This window comes from Staurois parvus, unplaced genomic scaffold (assembly GCF_062004578.1).
Source record: "Staurois parvus isolate SC_StPar_1 unplaced genomic scaffold, SC_StPar_1.0 ptg000845l, whole genome shotgun sequence".
NCBI classification, from domain to species: Eukaryota; Metazoa; Chordata; class Amphibia; order Anura; family Ranidae; genus Staurois; species Staurois parvus.
Genome location: NW_028318641.1, coordinates 893,249 through 913,658, shown reverse-complemented (window position 1 = coordinate 913,658; position 20,410 = coordinate 893,249). Strand labels below are relative to the sequence as shown.

General features: G+C 44.1%; 1 protein-coding gene across 2 annotated transcripts in view; it reads left to right on the top strand.

Annotated features, from left to right (window-relative positions):
- The window catches only part of LRRK1 (leucine rich repeat kinase 1), a 325,566-nt gene that overhangs the window by 239,826 nt on the left and 65,330 nt on the right, over positions 1–20,410 (top strand). For both annotated transcript variants that reach the window (XM_089655524.1, XM_089655525.1), the window contains 5 exons: positions 779–1,055; positions 6,549–6,720; positions 6,837–7,000; positions 11,622–11,761; positions 14,121–14,367. In XM_089655524.1, the coding sequence (XP_089511650.1) occupies positions 779–1,055; positions 6,549–6,720; positions 6,837–7,000; positions 11,622–11,761; positions 14,121–14,367 (1,000 nt within the window). The remainder of the gene's footprint in view (positions 1–778; positions 1,056–6,548; positions 6,721–6,836; positions 7,001–11,621; positions 11,762–14,120; positions 14,368–20,410) is intronic.

Here is a 20,410-nt window from a genome sequence, read left to right as displayed (position 1 = left end):
GAACAGCGATAGTAAATCAGAACCACTTGCAGAATTGAGTGATAATGATTTGTGGGGGAAATTCCTCATCAGACACTGAAAACTATTTTGCGACTTTGCTCAGCGATGTGCGAATTTGCCTCTGTATTTCAAATTTCAGTGTTTTTGGTTTGATTATATTATTGAATTAAATTTATTATTATATTATTATTTTTTATGATTATTTATTATATTATAATTTATGATTTCGTGTTTCAAATTTTATCATCCCCGGGATGTTTACTAGACTCTTGTTCGGACAGATTTCAGTGAGTTATTCCTAAAAATTACAGGCCTACAATAAAAAACTACATATTTCCATGCAAAAAAATGGTACCGCTTTCAGCACAAAAAAATCGTAAATAATCAGACCGCCGAGGAGGTTAAGGGTTCCAGAAGTCGGGGGGGCGGGGATTAGGGTCATGTGACCACCGTGATTCGCTGTCACGGCGGTCACATGATTGGGAAAGGTCCTGATCGAAAGAGGAGATTTGGAACTTTCCGTGAGTACCGAACGTGTGCAGGGCACGCACTCTCAGCACATATGTTTTTTTTAATAGAACACAAATGTGCGGCCACTCGGCATCCAGGCCCAGACGCCGGGAGGCCGCACATTTCCGTTCGGCCGGTGCCAAGATGTTAAACACTACATACCATAAATATGTTTATATATCCTCAGTAAAACTTTCTAAAATCTTTTTAGTGTATTTACTGTAATATTGTATTTGCTTTTAATAAAATAATTCTGTATTCCTTACAGCCATTGGATTTCTGATAGAGACGGGCACATTGCTTCACTTCCCAGACACCAGCCATGGACTACGCAACCTCTATTTCCTAGATCCAGTCTGGTTGTCTGAATGCATGGAGAGGATCATCAACATTAAGAGCTCCAAATCTGTGGTCAGGAATGGGGTCATTAAAGCTGAGGACCTTCGGATGCTGCTGGTCGGCACTGGATTCACTAAGCAGACCGAGGAGCAGTACTTTCAGTTCCTTGCAAAGTTTGAAATCGCTCTTCCAGTGGCCAATAACAGGTTAAAACAATATCTGCAATTATTTATACCATTTCCAGCCAATTGGCTTCTTTTGAAAAACATTGTGTAGATTGACCGGGAATGCTTGGTTCTTATAGTGACAGTTCAAATGGCTTCCTGAGGGAAGAGGACCATGGCTGATGGGAAGGGGAACAGCTTCACTACAACACGAGTACTGCATCTGCATGACATTTCATGAGTACTGCAGAAGAAGATAGGAATTAAATATAATGCACTCTATTCATGTGCCTCTATTCATGTGCCTTTGTCTGCAGAAGTCCCATGTAATAAATGCTGAAAAACATGGAAATTTCAGAAATGAGGGTTTATAATTATTACATAGAGCTTTAATCAGTATTAAACCCAAAAACAACACGTTAATATGTTGCAGCTTACCAATCCTTCAATGTGGGTGCTGCATTAGTTATTTTTTATAGGCTTTTTACTTTATTTTCAACTGGTGATCTGTCCAGTACGTTTGTTAGTAAAGCGTTCCTAAACTCCGGACCCTGCATTCACTATATCTGGTCTCCCCGGACCCCGCATTCACTATATCTGGTCTCCCCGGACCCTGCATTCACTATATCCGCTCTCCCCGGACCCTGCATTCACTATATCCGCTCTCCCCTGACCCTGCATTCACTATATCCGCTCTCCCCTGACCCTGCATTCACTATATCAGCTCTCCCCAGACCCTGCATTCACTATATCTGGTTTCCCCAGTTCCTGCATTCACTATATCCGCTCTCCCCGGACCCTGCATTCACTATATCCCCTCTCCCCGGACCCTGCATTCACTATATCCGGTCTCCCCGGACCCTGCATTCACTATATCTGGTCTCCCCGGACCCTGCATTCACTATATCCGCTCTCCTCGGACCCTGCATTCACTATATCGGTCTCCCCGGACCCTGCATTCACTATATCTGGTCTCCCCGGGTCCTGCATTCACTATATCCGCTCTCCCCTGACCCTGCATTCACTATATCCAGTCTCCCCGGACCCTGCATTCACTATATCTGGTCTCCCCGGACCCCGCTGTCACTATATCTGCTCTCCCCTGACCCTGCATTCACTATATCTGGTCTCCCCGGACCCTGCATTCACTAAATCCGGTCTTCCCAGACCCTGCATTCACTATATCTGGTCTCCCCGGACCCTGCATCCACTATATCTGGTCTCCCCGGACCCTGCATTCACTATATCCGGTCGCCCCGGACCCTGCATTCACTATATCTGGTCGCCCCGGACCCTGCATTCACTATATCCAGTTTCCCCAGACCCTGCAGTCACTATATCCAGTCTCCCCAGACCCTGCATTCACTATATCCGCTCTCCCCGGACCCTGCATTCACTATATCTGGTCTCCCCGGACCCTGCATTCACTATATCCGGTCTCCCCAGACCCTGCATTCACTATATCCAATCTCCCCGGACCCTGCATCCACTATATCTGGTCTCCCCGGACCCTGCATTCACTATATCCGGTCGCCCCGGACCCTGCATTCACTATATCTGGTCTCCCCGGACCCTGCATTCACTATATCCAGTCTCCCCAGACCCTGCATTCACTATATCCGGTCTCCCCGGACCCTGCATTCACTATATCCGCTCTCCCCGGACCCTGCATTCACTATATCCGCTCTCCCCGGACCCTGCATTCACTATATCCGCTCTCCCCGGACCCTGCATTCACTGTATCTTGTCTTCCTGGACCCTGCATTCACTATATCCGCTCTCCCCGGACCCTGCATTCACTATATCCGCTCTCCCCGGACCCTGCATTCACTATATCTGGTCTCCCCGGACCCTGCATTCACTATATCCGCTCTCCCCGGACCCTGCATTCACTATATCCGCTCTCCCCGGACCCTGCATTCACTGTATCTGCTCTCCCCGGACCCTGCATTCACTATATCCGCTCTCCCCGGACCCTGCATTCACTATATTCGCTCTCCCCGGACCCTGCATTCACTGTATCTGCTCTCCCCGGACCCTGCATTCACTATATCCGCTCTCCCCGGACCCTGCATTCACTGTATCTTGTCTTCCTGGACCTTCATTCCCTATATTAGGACTAGTGAAAAAGCTTACATCCAACCCTCACCTTTAGATGGAAATGGATAAACTACTATAATAGTGATGTAGCGCTGTATTAACTTTAAAGAGCCTTATGTTAGGTAAAACATTGCTTCTACAATATGAAAAAAACAATATGCTATTAATCAGAAATAAACTTCTGACATTTGTAGATGATACATGCAGTATAATACAAATATATCTAAGTGATCAGAATTTCATTATCGTGAAACACAGTGATACCCTGTGCAGGGGTATGTGTCACTTTAAATAGGTGATCTATATAAGTAATAGTCCACAATATCCGGTGTCTAACTTGTGTAACAATAGCCCCCACACACAATGACAATCTGCATGCTCCTGTGCCGGTGCAGGTGGTGAATAATGCTCCTATATGGCAGGCATGCCCGCTCACCTTCCCCCTGCGACCCACAGGGGCCAAAAAGCCTTACGGATCACCCAGGATCCTACACGATCTCTATATGGTGCTCAGTCCTTGCTTGTAAACTCCATATTAAAGTGACAGGTGCTTCATGTGCTCAGACTGGTGCCCCACATGGATTTGCACTCACCGTCATCAATACCACAATAACCCCTGTGGAGGATTACCGGTTACCATTAGCAAGCAACGGCGCTTACGGTGTATGAAGGAACATCGGTTATTATTACCACGTTGCATACTGGGATAGTCCCAAAAGTGTATTTGACCGTCCTAGAGATAGATGGTCATGGGATGACGGTGACTGCAGATCCATGTGTTGATCCAGGGAATATCCGATTGCCTCTCAGGGGATCAGGAAGGAATTTTTTTCCCAGCAGGAGCAAATTGGATCATGCTTTGCTCTGTTTTTTTTTGCCTTCCTCTGGATCAACTGTGGGTGTAGGATTCTAACTTATTTTTTTTTATTTTTTTTTTAATGGTTGAACTGGATAGACTTTTGTCTTTTTTCAGCCTTGGGGCACCAGCCTGAGCACAATGAAGCACCTGTCACTTTAACCACTTCCCGACCGGCCGTTGTATATAAACGGCCGGACGATGGCAGTGCAGGGTCGGGTGGCTGTTTATAAACGGCCTTCCCACACCCTGCTTGTGCGCTCTCCCTGGAAGTGTGCAGCACCGCGATCCGGTGCCCGCTGTGTCCTCCGGACACAGTGAAACACCAATCGTCGGACGGGACCTCTGTACGAGGTCCCAATCATGTGATCACTGATTGGCCAATCAGTGATCACATGCAAAGTAGCAAGCAAGATGTCACTTGTGACATCATTGCTTACTACGTGTGAATTCTGTGAATGATCACAGAGGTCACATGGTACAAGGCTATTCACAACAGCCTTGTACCATGTGACAAGCTGTGACCAATCGCAGCTCACTCTGTATTTCTCAATGACTGCAAGAATGCAGACAGAGAGAAAGAGAAATTATTGCTTTTACATTCTATATGGGTATAAAAGCAATCGGTGTAAAAAAAAAAAAAAAAAATCTTCATCACCCCCCACAAGTAGTACAGTGTCACCATGGTGACACTGTACTGCTAGGGTGACAGTATGTAAAAAAAAATAAATAAAAAATAATAATATAAAAAAAAATAAAAATGTAAAAAAAAAATATTTAAAAATTATAATTTTTGGTTATAAACTAATTTGGATTTTTTTTGTTTACTAAAAAGATAACGGAATAAATTTTGGCCAAGATTTATGATGAAATATTATTTATTTGCAAAATTAAAAAAAAAAAACTTTTTTTTCAAAATTTTTGGACATTATCATTTACATAGCAAAAAAAATTAAATTCCCAGCGGTGAATAAATACCACCAAAATAAAGCTTTATCTGTCTCAAAAAAATGGTAAAAAATTCATTTGGGTACAGTGTGGCATGACCGCGCAATTGTCATTCAAAGTGTGTAGCGCTGAAAGCTGAAAATTGCCCTGGTCAGGAAGGGGGTAAAAGTGTCCAGTCTGGAAGTGGTTAATATGGAGTTCACAAGCAGCTGGCTCAGCCTCTTGGTGAGCTGCAGGGAGACTGAGCCAGCTACACCAGCCTCTTCCACAGCCCAGAGTTCCATTGAGTGCTGGTGGGGCAGAGCAGAGAGCCGGTGACTGAGAAGTGACTGATCAGCTGTGTTTAATTTCTTAGTTCTTAGTGCAGAGGTGGCAGGGGACAGATGCAGCATCAAACTAAATGTTTGCTTTTTTTTTTACCAACCCCATACTTCTCTTTTAATTTATATCTGACAGTTTTGATGCAGCTCTAGGAGTGAAGCTATGGTTACACTCCCCTCTGCTGTTCATTCACAGAAGTCTTTGTATTTTGTGAATGAGTTCACTTAATACAAAGCTCTCTCTGATTGGGCTGGAGGAGGGGGAGTGGGCATAGTGGCTACATGTGACTCTGCAGCCTCAGGAGCTGAGACCAAACCATCCAACATCGGAGCACTGGAAGCATAGCGATAGCTATACTCCCAGCACTCAGAAAAAAATGTAAAATGGAAATGAAAAAGATAGAACGGGGAAAGGTTAGAACCTCTGTGAGAATTCACACTAAATGGAGCCTCGTTGGAAAGATTTCCCCTCACTTTTGGTCTTGAAAACCAAAAGATTTACTTTTTACCACACAGTGAATTAAAGAATCTCTCCAGCGGAGCCTAAAGGTGGGAATACACGATTAGAAAATCGACCGATCAGTCATCCGACGACCAAGAGACGTTCGTTCGTTGGTCGATATCGTGGCCCACATTAACCGATCTAAAAAAATCGTTCGTCGGGCAATACATAGTGTTGACGTCTTCCGTACAAGTAGAAGTGATGCGGTGTGCGTGTGACCTTGTAGCCACGCCCTTCCACCCAGAATGAGCGATTTACACAATGACCAGCAATGAGTATAATATCGTTTATTACATGATCTATATACATAAATCGTGATACATAAAATATAATCTGCAGAATTCTGGTTTCATCATCTCATTAGGCCGATCTACTTTTAACATTTGGATTTTTCGTTCGTGTTTACGAAGATTCCTTGGACATAAACATCCGGGTCATCTTCTGTTTCCGCTCATGCGTGATAGCGCTTGATAGATTTTTCTCGTACGACCGTCATACCACCGCATAGCAAATTGGTCGTCCGTATGCGAAATGACAACATTTTTCACTGTTGTTCAACCGGATTTTTTCGTTCACAATATCCTTATCGGTTAAAACATCCTGATCATCAACGAAGAGAAAATCGTTCCATCAGTGGTTCCGCTAAATTTTTCGTACGGTTTTCTTATCGTGTGTACGGGGCATTAGATTGCAGTAAAACCCAGCAGGTGTTCTGATCCTTACCCAGTCTATCCAAATTTTTTAACAGAGTTTTGGGTGTAGATGCACTTTAACACCATTGTTTACAGTATTTTACATTTTCTTTGCAGTTACCTCTTACCTCACCTCTTGCCTGCCAAGCCTGGCCTGGATATCCACTGCTTACGGCAGTCCACTGGCAACACCGTCCAGAGGGTGTTCAACATGAGCTTTGTCCCTGTAGGATTTTGGCAGAGATTCATCGCACGCATGTTAATCAGCCTGTCTGAGATGGATCTTCAGGTGAGAACAGGGATGAGACCATACAGAACACTGGAAAACAGAAATTTTAGTCTTTTGTTATACAGATTTCTGGATAACAGTAGGAATCCACTGATCACTACTTCTTCTTTTCATAGTTGTTTGAGAACAAGAAAAATACCAAACCACGGAACAGGAAATCTGCCATTTACAGCTTCACAGGCAGCCAGCGTAATCGTTGTAGCACTTTCCGGGTTAAGAGGAACCAGACTATCTACTGGCAAGAGGGACTGCTGGTTACCTTTGAAGGTGGCTACCTCAGGTATGAAACAAATGGCTGCGCATTAAAGCCTGGCTTGCCCATCATTCTTTGTTACTATTTAAATAAAATCTTTATTTTACAAATAAAATATAATGTATGGTGCTTTTATGACACTTAGAGGTTGATTTACTAAAGGCCAGGGGTGGACTGACCATTGGGGTACTCGGGTACTGCCCGAGGGCCCAGGGTCAGTAGGGGGCCCCATGAGATGCCCCTGGTACCTTTCATAGGCTTTTTTGGGTGTGGTTTCAGTGTGGGCGAGGACACGGGCCCCATGATCCCCTATTGCCCAAGGGCCCCATGAGTTGTAAGTCCGTCCCTGCTAAAGGCAAATAGACTGTGCACTTTGCAAAGTGCAATATCACAAGTGTAATAAAAGCACCACACCCTTAATACTTTAAAGCAGCAATTCCACCTCAAAGAAACCAAATAAATTTCTTAGTGCTATAACTTAAATAAAGGAATGCGCTAAAACCACAAACTATTCCTAATTTAGTGTAGAAACATTAGTGCAAAAGATATATATATATCTATTCTCAATTAATATCAAAAAATATCAAAATTATGTGCAAAACTATTTTTTAGTGCATAAGTAATTTAAATAATTAAATTTGTGAATATAAAAATTGTCCAATTCTGAATTTCTTCAAATGTCCAAACAAATCCTTTTCAAATTCAAGTGCTCTCAAAGCAATTGTGCCAAAATCCACCACCAAAGTAAAGTTGGGTAACTCACCAGAGCTCCATGCTGATCAATCTCTAGATCAGCAAAAAACGCTTTTTGCTCTGGGAGCAGATGCAATGAATCAACTTCTCAGGTGTGATGATCAATAGCTACACAATCATCCATAAGGTAGGTATCCACCACTCAATATAACGGTTCCAGGAGCATTATATCACTCTCTCTTTTTATATCTCTCCACCGAGGTCATGTTTGGGAATGAAAGAAAAAATCATGGTGCAGCCAGTTTTTTTATAAAAGTATCCAACAATTTAATAAAGATTTACACTCACAAAAAGGGTGTCTTCACCGACACCAGTATAACAGCATAAAACAGCAAATGGTATAACAGTCTCCTGTTCCCCGCACACTCATTGGCTCACTACAGCGCTCGTGACTCAATCCTCTCCACAGATGTCAGCATCCAGCAAGCCAAGCCCTACTAGTTTCGTCATGAATGACGTCTTCAAGATGCGGTCTGCCCCTTTGAGAGCACTTGAATTTGAAAAGGATTTGTTTGGACATTTGAAGAAATTCAAAATTGGACAATTTTTATATTCACAAATTTAATTATTTAAATTACTTATGCACTAAAAAATAGTTTTGCACATAATTTTGATATTTTTTGATATTAATTGAGAATAGATATATATATCTTTTGTACTAATGTTTCTACACTAAATTAGGAATAGTTTGTGGTTTTAGCGCATTCCTTTATTTAAGTTAAACTTTGCAAAGTGCAGTTGTTCCAGGACTTCGTAAATGAGCAGAAGCTCTTTTGACTCTTGTCATCCAATCATGAAGCAAAAATGCGATTGGGTATTCTTTGCAAAGTGAAGCTTTACCTCATTTACTAAGCTCTGGAGCAACTGCACTTGCAGCATACAGCTCTATTTCACAAAGTGCACAGTCTTTTTACCTTTAGTAAATGAACCCCTTAGTGCTTCAGATCAATTTCACTGATTTTTGGCTCTATTCAGCTCTTGGGAGTGAAGTACCTACCCAGTACCTCTCAATGTTTAGCCGCACTGGTATGATGTAAATCATATTAAAAGCTGATCATATTTCCAGAGTTTTAAATTGTTCAGTCTGTGGTTGCTGTTATGCTGACAGTTTCCACCTGGCTTCTTCAGTTTTTCAGTTGAAGGGTGTTGGACAGAGTGGTGCTGACTAGGCCATCCATTCATTGAATTTCTGCTGATATAATAGGTATTGGCCCAAATTCGATCCGTGTATGGCCAGCTTAAAACAGTATTAAACCCTAAAACAAAATGTTATATAGTGCAGCTTACCAAACCTGCGTTAGTTTTCCTTTTCAATGCATTTTTCTTTATTTTTCACCTTGCGATCTGGCTAGTAACACACTTTCTGTCTTTGGGTGTCTCCACTCCACTGGAGCAGCAACAGAGACACCCTTGCACAACAGCATTGTTTGTCTGGGAGGAGGATAGTATTAGATGGACTAGCACATTTAGATGGACTTAACCCCCCTGGCGGTATTCCCGAATGTAGCTTGGGGTTAACTTTCAGTACCAGAAGCGGTAACCCCGAGCTACACTTGTGATTACCCTGCAGCGTTGCTCTGGGGTCCCTGGATCACTGACCTTGTCTCACGCTGTACCCCCTGCAGCGTCCCAGGCCATGTCCTCTGGCCGATGCTGGCATCCGTCTCCCGGGTTGCGTTCCCTGTGAGCGTTGGGACGTATGGGGGACAGAACCGGCGGGAAATTCGAAAATGTCAAAATTTTACATACACATAATACACTAAAATATGATAGTATTCTATTACTGTATCAAACCATTTCACATACATTTTGTCCCTACTGCTTTGTCCTGTGCCCTGCGTACATTTTTACTGTTCTTTCTGCCTGGAAACTGAGAAATGTCCATGGCGTCCAAAAAGCGTCCCTTTACGTCAAAAGCGGTTTTAGACCAGCTAGAGAACAGCGATAGTAAATCAGAACCACTTGCAGAATTGAGTGATAATGATTCGTGGGGGAAATTCCTCATCAGACACTGAAAACGATTCTGCGACTGAGCTCAGCGATGTGCGAACTTGGCGCTCTATTTCAAATGTCAGTGTTTTTGTTTTTATTATATTATTGAATAAAATGTATTATTATATTATTATTTTTTATGATTATTTATTATATTATATTTCGTGTTTCAAGTTTTATCATACCCGGGATGTTTACTAGACTCTTGTTCGGACAGATGTCAGTGAGTTATTCCTGAGAATTACAACATATTTCCATTGAAAACAATGTACCGCTTTGAGCACAGAAATATTGACATAATCAGACCGCTAGGGAGGTTAGCTAACAAATGAAAGCTAAGGCTAGGATCACATCACTGCGTTTTTCCGGTGCGTTCTGCTTTTTTTGAACACGCGTTTTTGGGGTTTTTATTTTTCACCAATAAGAAAGTATTGACTTTGATGCGACTTTGGATGGGTGCGACTTGGATGCATCTTTGCTGCTACTTGAATGCCAGAGAGTGTAAAGTCGCATCAAAGTCGCACTACATGAACAGAACTGTCATAATTTCCTATTAGCAAAAAAAAAAAAAAGCTGCATCAAATTTGCACCCATCCAAAGTTGCATCAGTATTATCAAAGTAAATACTTTCCTATTGGCAAAAAAAAAATAAAATACATGATTTTGCATTTCCAGGTAGGGAGAGTCGCCATTCATGGTCATGGTTGTCACTCACCGGGCCACGGCCGGTAATTCCTTGCCGGTGCCCGGTGATTTTTGTCGATCTCGGACGGGGAAGAGAACTGTTTTGTTTACTAACAGTTCTCCTCCCTGTCAGCTCGGGCACACTGCTCTGGATGGCTGGACGGAACACTTTTTTTCAGCAAAGACATGTCGCGGAATACATTTTGGTATAAATTTATGACAAAATTAGATTTTTAAAAATTTTTTTACATGTTTAATAGCAAAAAGTCAAAAATATTGTTTTTTTTCTCAAAATTGTTGGTCTTTATTTTTTTTTGGATAGCGCAAAAAATAAAAAACACACAGGTGATCAAATACCACCGAAAGAAAGCTCAATTCGTGGGGAAAAAAGACATGAATTTAATTTGGGTGCAACGTTATATGACCGCGCAATTGTCAGTTAAAGTAACACAGTGCCGTAACACAAAAAATGGCCTGGTCAGGAAGGGGGGTAAATCCTCTGGAGGGCAAGGGGTTAAAGGAAGCTGAAAATTAACACTGACCTGATCACCAGGAAAGAAATCCTAAAAGAGAAAATGAATGTAGCCACCACATGTAAGAATTGGTGAGCTGTAATATAATCTGTACATTCTTGATTTGGGGTTTAATAGTGATTTAAAATGGTTCTAAAGGCTCAAGGTTTTTTTATCTTCATTCATTCTATGCATGAAGGTAAAAAACCTGTATGCAGTGCCCCCCCATTCTTACCTGAGCCCCCTCCTATCCAGCAATGTTCATGACAGTTTCTGCTCTCCGGGAACTCTTCCTCCTCATTGGCTGAGATAGCAATGGGAGCCCATTGGCTCCTGCTGCTGTCAATCACACCCAGTGAGCCAATGAGGAGCAGGCTGAGCTGCAACTCTATTTGTCTTATGGATGCATAGCACAGCAGCTTGGGGACGAGCACGCAGTGGTGCCCCTGGGGTCAGTGGCTTCCCTGGGGGCACTGCTCGAGGAGGAGGAGCCAGGAGTGCTGGAAGGACCTGAAAAGAAGGGGATCGGGGCTGCTCTGTGCAAAATCACTGCACAGAGCAGGTAAGTATAGACATTTTTGTTATTTTAGGCAAAAAAAGAAAGCTTTGGTGTCACTCTAAGAGCGTTTGGCTGATTTCGGCAGAATATACGTAACGAGGATCTTAAATTTCACACAATAGGTAAATGTTGTCTGTTACTTTGACAGTGTCGAATCCTCAGATGTGAACTGGAAGAAGAAGAAGAGCGGTGGCATAAAGATTATTTGTCAGTCTGAAGTTAGAGATTTCTCTGCAATGGCTTTTATCACTGATCATGTCAACTCGCTGATTGATCAATGGTTTCCAGGTAATTTGTATAGCACTGAATGTGATATATCTGTCTATATGGTAAAATAATTTTCTGTAAGTGTCATCATTTACCAAAATGGATCTAAAAACATTCCCTGATTAAGGATTGAAAACCAGTTTTATTTCCCTACAGATTGCAGTTAGTGTAGGAGTCATGTTAACCTCCTGCGTTTTAAGCCTTTCAAGTCATTAAACCATATTTGTTTAATTTATAAAGGATTTCTTCTGGCTTTACACCTAAAAGCCCTAAAACTGTCCCCTCCCCCCTCCGAACACTTGTGCTAACTAACCTGTCTATTAAAGACGTATATACTTACCTATTTTCAGGACACTCCAGTCCAGTCACTGACAAGGGAAATCCGCTCCAGGCTCTGAAAGGACCCCAACAATAGTGTTGGGATCCACCTGGCTGTCTGATTTACAGCTGGATCCGCTTCTCAGCACATGGCCGGAGCCAACTGCACTCCTTCCTAGCCGGGTGCTCCAGTGAGCGCTGGGAGACGGTTACTGCTCTTTACTCACAGCAGACCGAGAGCTGAGTGATCAATGGCCATGTGAATACTCAGTTCTCAGTCTCTGAGTCAATATGAGGGTTCTACTATATTATCCTTTTGTTATGCTTTTTGTGAAAAAAACGAAATCTATGTTTGCTTTAGTTTTATGCTTTTAATTCCGTTACAAGGTTCACTTATATAAATACTTCAGCTTCCAACCACAAGGACTGAATAATACACAGTTTCAGCAAACTTTATTACAGGTACTTGCTGTATATAGCGTCATCAATTTATGTGGTGCTTTATACAGTGTATATATATATATAGTACATTCACATCAGTCCCTACCATCAAGGAGCTTACAATCTAAGGTCCCTAACTCACATTCATACATACACATACTAGGGACAATTTTAGACAAAAGCCAATTAACCTACCAGCATGTCTTTGGAGTGTGGGAGGAAACCAAAGTACCTGGAGGAAACTCGCACAGGGAGAACATGCAAACTCCAGGCAGGTAGTGCTGTGGTTGGGATTCAAACAGACAACCCTAGTACTGCCAGGTGTAAGTGCTAACCACTGTGCTGCTTTTAACCACTTGACGATCTGGCAATAGCCGAATGATGGCTACAGCATGATTGTCTAGTTCAGGGAGGGCGTCATATGACATCCTCCAGAACCGTGCTTCCTTCAGCTGATCACATGACATAGTAAAGGACCATTCACAGTGCCCTTTTGTCACGTGATCAGCTGTGTCCAATGACACAGCTGATCACAATGTAAATACATTTTCCAGTTATCGGCTTCACTGTAACAGCGTGAGGAAAGCAAAGAGCCAGTAATCGGCAAATGTATTTAAAAATCAGAGGCAGTCCAGTGCAGTCCCAACATTGTCCATCAGTGCAGTCCCAACATTGTCCATCAGTGCAGTCCCAACATTGTCCATCAGTGCAGCCCCAACATTGTCCATCAGTGCAGTCCCAACATTGTCCATCAGTGCAGTCCCAACATTGTCCATCAGTGCAGCCCCAACATTGTCCATCAGTGCAGCCCCAACGTTGTCCATCAGTGCAGTCCCAACATTGTCCATCAGTGCAGCCTCAACATTGTCCATCAGTGCAGCCTCAACATTGTCCATCAGTGCAGCCCCAACATTGTCCATCAGTGCAGCCCCAACATTGTCCATCAGTGCAGCCCCAATATTGTCCATCAGTGCAGCCCCAACATTGTCCATCAGTGCTGCCTATCTGTGATCTTCAGCGTCGCCTCATCAAAAAAACTATCAGTGCAGCCTATCAGTGCTGCATATCAGTGTCTATCAGTGCAGTCTCATCAGTGCACATCAGTGAAGGAGAAAAATTACCTGCTTGCAAAATTTTATGACAGAAACTAAGAAAAACATTTTTTGTCTTTTTTTAGCAACAAATAAAAAAAAACCCAGTGGTGATTAAATACCACCAAAAGAAAACTCTATCTGTCTCAAAAAAAGATTAAAAATTTCAATTGTCAATCAAAGTGTGACAACGCTGAAAGCTAAAAACTGGCCTGGGAAGGAAGGGGGTGATAGTGCCCGGTAGGCGAGGGGTTAATTAAAACAATGTTACCCAAAGTCAATAAATTCAGCATCCTTATACTCTTCTATAATCTTCATATATACCTTAATTAATTGAAGATTCTAGCACAGAGAGGAAACATAACTCATTCTTGACACAATCATCATTTAATAGGGTTGACATATAAAAACAAAACTAAATACAAAATATTTTGCCGACTGTGAAAACTGATTCCACACTTTAAATAGTGGCTGTAGGAAAAGCTCCACTTTCTAGATGATTTCTAATATTGCTCTTATGTCTTGTCCAGCTTTGACAGCCACAGAGAGCGATGGCACACTCTTGATGGAGCAGTATGTTCCTTGCAACTCCTGTGCAGCTCTGCCACATGACCAGGAGGGGGCGCTGAATGAGAAGGAACCTCACTATTTTAACATGGAAGATTGTGTCCTGGCAGCTGTGGATAAGGATTACTTGGAGTGTCCGAATCATCCTGAAGAACCTGTGTCCCTGCAGGAGATGGTCCCTGAAATTTTTATGACGGATTTCCCTTCCAGGTACAGTCACAATGTCCATGTGAAACAGCAGCAAATTACCCACCATTATCATGCAACATTTGTCAGTGTTTGCTGTGCTGTGTGTTGTGGAAGGAGGATTTTAATACTCACTACTCTCTCTCCATCGTTCCCAAAGGAAATAGAAATGCAATGCGCACTCATTGGTGTTGTATTGAAGGGTCTATGTAAGCTATAGTATGAAATAGGTGTTACAGCCCAACTCCAAGAATTGGAAATTTAACCTTGCAGAGGGCCCCCCCTTCCCCCGTACTGCAAGGGTAAAATGCTTAGGTCTAGGGCAGTGATTCTCAACCTTCCTAATGCCGCGACCCTTTAATACAGTTCCTCATGTTGTGGTGACCCCCAACCATAAAATTATTTCTAATTCATGAAGTGTCATTTTACCTCCAATACTGCTGCTTTCAACACAGCAGCTGCTTTCTACACAGTAGCTGCTGTTTACACATCGGAAATATGTGTTTTCCGATGGTCTTAGGCGACCCCTGTGGAAGGGTCGTTCGACCCCCAAAGGGGTCGCGACCCACAGGTTGAGAACCGCTGCTCTAGGAGGAGCTGAAGAGGCTGTATTACTTAACTTATCCCCAACTGGTTCTGGCGCTCTCCTCTCTCTCTGGCTCTTCGGTCACATATAGTGCTCAGCTATTATTATTATACAGTATTTATAAAGCGCCAATAGTTCGCTCAGCGCTGTACATTACAAAGGGGGACAGAACATGTGACAGAACAATACCAATACAATGCAAAACATGAGGGGATCGAGGGCCCTGCTCCTTGGAGCTTACAATCTAGGAGGGAGGGGATGGTGGCACAGGAGGAGATAGCTGTGGGGGATGGAGTGGTAGGAAGAGTGGAGGAGGTCGGCAAGGTAGCAGGGGGTGGGGTAGGCTTCCCTGAAGAGATGGGTTTTCAGGGTGCGCCTAAAGTACAGGAGAGTAGGTGATAATCTAATGGGTTGGGGCAGGGAGTTCCAGAGGATGGGTGACACCCTAGAAAAGTCCTGGAGGCGGGCATGGGAGGAGGAGAACAGGGAACTAGAGAGAAGGAGGTCTTGACCCTGTATTGTATGTGGAGGAGCTTTGAGTGCACCCATGTGTGGGAACACCTTGGAGGGCGGCATCATTGGACTCGAGGGAGAATGCTGGAGCGGGAAATAAGGTAAGCATTACTTATTATTATGGCACCCCTAGGCATAATGAGCAGCTAACCTTTGTGGAGAGGTGGGGGGGGGACACTACAAGGGTGTATATTATCTCATTCCTGGGGTTGAGCTTTTACAAAATAGATACCCTGTTTCCCCGAAAGTAAGACCTAGCGGTACTTTTTCACGTACCGCTAATATAAGCCCTCCCCCGAAAATAAGACCTACCTCCACCAGGGGTGGACTGACCATTCGGGCACTGCCCGAGGACCCGGAGTCACTGCAGGGCCCCATGAGAGGCTCAGTCCGTCCCTGTATGTGCCGCTTCTGAAATAAGCAGGCATTGAGGGGACGGACAGTGAGGCAGGCACTTCGGACACCTCTCCTTCTCGGATGTTTCAGCAGAGGGGCGGGTCCATATCCCTGCCACGGGTGCTGAAGGCGGAGTGCTGGAGGGGCGGGCAGAGTATGCAGCAGGTATGTATGTAATCCCCTGGCACTGCAGATTCATGTAGTAGGTAGGGGGGGAGAGAGAAGGCAGAGAGAGGGGGGGGGGCTTGCTTTTTGTGGAGATAAGGATAAGACCTACCCAAAAATAAGCCCTAGTGCATTTTTTTCACCTAAAATGAATATAAGACACTGTCTTATTTTCGGGGAAACACGGTAGTAGCAAATCAGAATTTAGTCAAATTTATGGCTTCTAAAAGGATATGCTAATATAAATACCAACATTTACCGACATCATGCTCTCTTGTAATTCTCTTTACAGTAGCACTGAGACTGGAAGAGGGAAGGGCAAAAGCACAGGTGCTCCATGCACCTCCGCTGACGAAGAACATGCTGTTAGTTGGAAAGAGCTAGGGCAGTACAGTGGCTAAATGGTTAGCACTTCTGCCTGGCAGTACTCGGGTCATTGGTTCAAATCCCAGCCACGGCACCTCCTGCCTGGTGTTTGCATGTTCTCCCTGTGCCTGCGTAGGTTTCCTCCGGGTACTCTGGTTTCCTCCCACACTCCAAAGACATGCTGATAGGTTAATTGGCTCCTGTCTAAATTGGTCCTAGTATGTGTATGTATGAATGTGAGTTAGGGACCTTAGATTGTACACCCCTTGAGGGTTAGGGACTGATGTGAATGTACAATATATAAATGTAAAGTGCTGTGTAAATTGATGGCGCTATATAAGTACCTGAAATAAATAAATAAGAGCGGTGAACTGCTGCTCTTTCCCCAATGTCCAATCAGTAAAGGGACAGTGACATGGCATTATTGACTAACTGCAGCTGAGAACTCAGGTCACTTGCCAGGCTTTACACTGTGGCAGGGCTGTTTAAATCTCAAGACTGGATGGACAGAAATACAAATCCATTGGCACTGAAAATATATGTGTTTCAATTATGCCTTATTCCTGGAGCTCAGCTTTGTGGGGGACAAGCCTGGAAACCCTATCACAGTTCACAGGTGGTGTCGCTGATCACTTGACTCCCTAGCGATGGGACAAATGGCTGCTATCCTAGTACTGTTTTAAAACCGTGTCTGGCCTCAGTTGTTCCTTCAGGCCTCCCCTGCTGCTGATCTCCTGGGCTTCTGATGCTTTTCCATACCACTCCATAGGACGTAAGCGGATGTAAGCACAACACTTCTGTGTTTTGTTTGATTTGGTGTAGTGACGTCATAAGTGACAGTACAGGACTTTCTCTCAGTACAGAGGCTCCCTACAGCAATAGATCACTACTATAGTGATCTGCAGGCTGCACGTGTCACAATGTAGAGTTAAAAGTTGAATAAATCTCTTCTAATATAAAACATATAAAGCTTTATCATCTTTCTACATTACCTAAAATTTGCAATCATGTGATATCATTTTTAATTAGCAGACTTTGTTGATTATAATTTACGGTCCATATATGGGGGTATTCAAATTACAAAAACATTGTGTTCTGAAAAAGTATTATTATTATTATACAGTATTGATATAGCGCCAAAGGGTTTGCTCAGCGCTGTACAGTAGCAAGGGGGACAGAACATGAGACAAGACAGTAACAATACAATACACGAGGGGTTCGAGGGCCCTGCTCTTTCGAGCTTACAGTCTAGGAGGGAGGGGAAGGTGGTACAGGAGGAGATGGCTGTGGGGGATGGAGTGGAGGAGGTCGGGTGTTAGGTGAGGTTTTGGGTAGGCTTCCCTGAAGAGGAGGGTTTTCAGGGTGCGCCTGAAGGTGAGGAGGGTAGGTGACAGTCTGATGGATTGGGGTAGGGAGTTCCAGAGGATGGGGGAAGTCCTGGAGAAGTCCTGCAATCGAGCGTGGGAGAGGGGGACCAGGGAGCTAGAGAGCAGGAGGTCCTGCGAGGAGCGGAGGGCATTTGTAGGGTAGTATCTGGGTATCAGGTCAGTTATGTAGTTTGGGGCGGCATTGTGAATGGCCTTGTAAGTCAGGGTTAGCAGCTTGAACTTGATGCGTTGGGCAATCGGGAGCCAATAAAGGGATTGGCAGAGGGGGGAGGCAGATGTGGAGCGGTTGGTGAGGTGGATGAGTCTAGCCCAGGGGTGGGCAAACTTTTTGACTTGAGGGCCGCAATGGGTTCATATATTGGACCCGGGGGCCGGACCAAGAGTAGATGAATGATGTGTATGTGTCATCCATAGTAAGTATAGTAATATTCCCCCATAGTAAGCATAGTAATTAATCCCCCATAGTAATTAATCCCCCATATAGTAATTAATCCCCCATATAGTAATTCATCCCCCATAGTAATTCATCCCCCATATAGTAATTCATCCCCCATAGTAATTCATCCCCCATATAGTAATTCGTCCCCCATATAGTAATTCGTCCCCCATATAGTAATTCGTCCCCCATATAGTAATTCGTCCCCCATAGTAATTCATCCCCCCTATAGTAATTCATCCCCCATAGTAATTCATCCCCCATATAGTAATTCATCCCCCATAGTAATTCATCCCCCATATAGTAATTCATCCCCCACATAGTAATTCATCCCCCATATTAATTCATCCCCCATATAGTAATTCATTCCCCATATAGTAAGTCCTCCATATAGTAATTCATCCCCCATATAGTAAGTCCTCCATATAGTAATTCATTCCCCATATAGTAAGTCCCCCATATAGTAATTCATTCCCCATATAGTAAGTCCCCCATATAGTAATTCATTCCCCATATAGTAAGTCCCCCATATAGTAATTCATTCCCCATATAGTAAGTCCTCCATATAGTAATTAATTCCCCATATAGTAAGTCCCCCATATAGTAATTCATTCCCCATATAGTAAGTCCTCCATATAGTAATTCATTCCCCATATAGTAAGTCCTCCATATAGTAATTAATTCCCCATATAGTAAGTCCCCCATATAGTAATTCATTCCCCATATAGTAAGTCCTCCATATAGTAATTCATTCCCCATATAGTAAGTCCCCCATATAGTAATTCATTCCCCATATAGTAAGTCCTCCATATAGTAATTCATTCCCCATATAGTAAGTCCCCCCCCTGTGTCAATTCACTTACCTTTGGTCCGCGCGTTCCTCTCGTATTCCCGTGCCGTTCTGGTCTTCAGGGAGGACTGTGAGAGGAGTTCGTCACGCTGCCCCGCCTACATCCTGACAGCTGCAGAGTCCTGACGTCCGAGAGGAGGGAGGGGGGCGGCCATCCGAGAGGGGGGGCGGCCATCCGAGAGGAGGGGAGGGGAGAGGAGGAGAGGAGGGAGGGGAGAGGAGGAGAGGAGGGAGGGGAGCGGGCGCCCGGCACACAGGAGAGCCGCATCTAAATTTGTAAAGAGCCGCGGCTTGCCGACCACTGGCCTTGCGGGAGCCTAGCTCCGCGGGCCGGATTAAAAGGTCCGCCGGGCCGTATACGGCCCGCGGGCCGTAGTTTGCCCATTGCTGGTCTAGCCGCTGAGTTCAGGATAGACTGGAGTGGGGATAGCGTTCGTTTGGGTAGGCCGGTGAGAAGGAAGTTGCAATAGTCCAGGCGTGAGATGATGAGGGAGTGTACGAGTTGTTTGGTGGTGTCTGGGGTGAGGAATGTGCGTATCTTGGAGGATTTTGGGGTGAGGAATGTGCGTATCTTGGAGGAGAACAGGAAGATTTATTTTTTTTACTATTATTATTATACAGGATTTATATGGCACCAACAGTTTGCGCAGCGCTTTACAATATAAGGGAGACAGTACAATTACAATACATTTCAGTACAGAAGGAATAGGGGGGCCCGACTCGTGGAGCTTACAATCAAAAGGAAGGGGGAGGTGATACAAAAGGTGATAACTTCGGGGGATGATCTGGTGGAGGTGATTCAAGTACAGTTCTTAGGTGGAGGTGGGGTAGGCTTCCCTGAAGAAGTGAGTTTTCAAAGATCGCCTAAAGGCAGACAGGGTGGGGGCTGATCGGACATGCTGTGGTAGGGAGTTCCAGAGGATGGGAGAGGCTCTGGAGAAGTCCTGGAGGCGAGCGTGGGAGGAGGTGATGAGGGAGCTAGAGAGGAGGATATCATGGGAGGAGCGGAGTGGGCGATTTGGGCGGTATCTGTGGATGAGGTTGGTGATGTAGCTGGGGCAGTGTGGTGGATGGCTTTGTAAGCTGTGGTTAGTATTTTGAATTTGATACGTTGGGTTAGTGGAAGCCAGTGGAGGGATTGGCAGAGAGGGGCAGCAGTCGCTGATCGGTTGGTAAGGTGTATGAGTCTAGCAGCAGCATTCATAATAGACTGAAGGGGGATAGCCTGTGTAACGGTAGACCAGTGAGGAGGGAGTTGCAGTAATCGAGGCGGGATATAACCAAGGTGTGGATAAGTTGTTTTGTGGTGTCATTGGTCAGGAAGGGGCGGATTTTGGAAATTACTATTTGTTCCCAATAAAAAACAA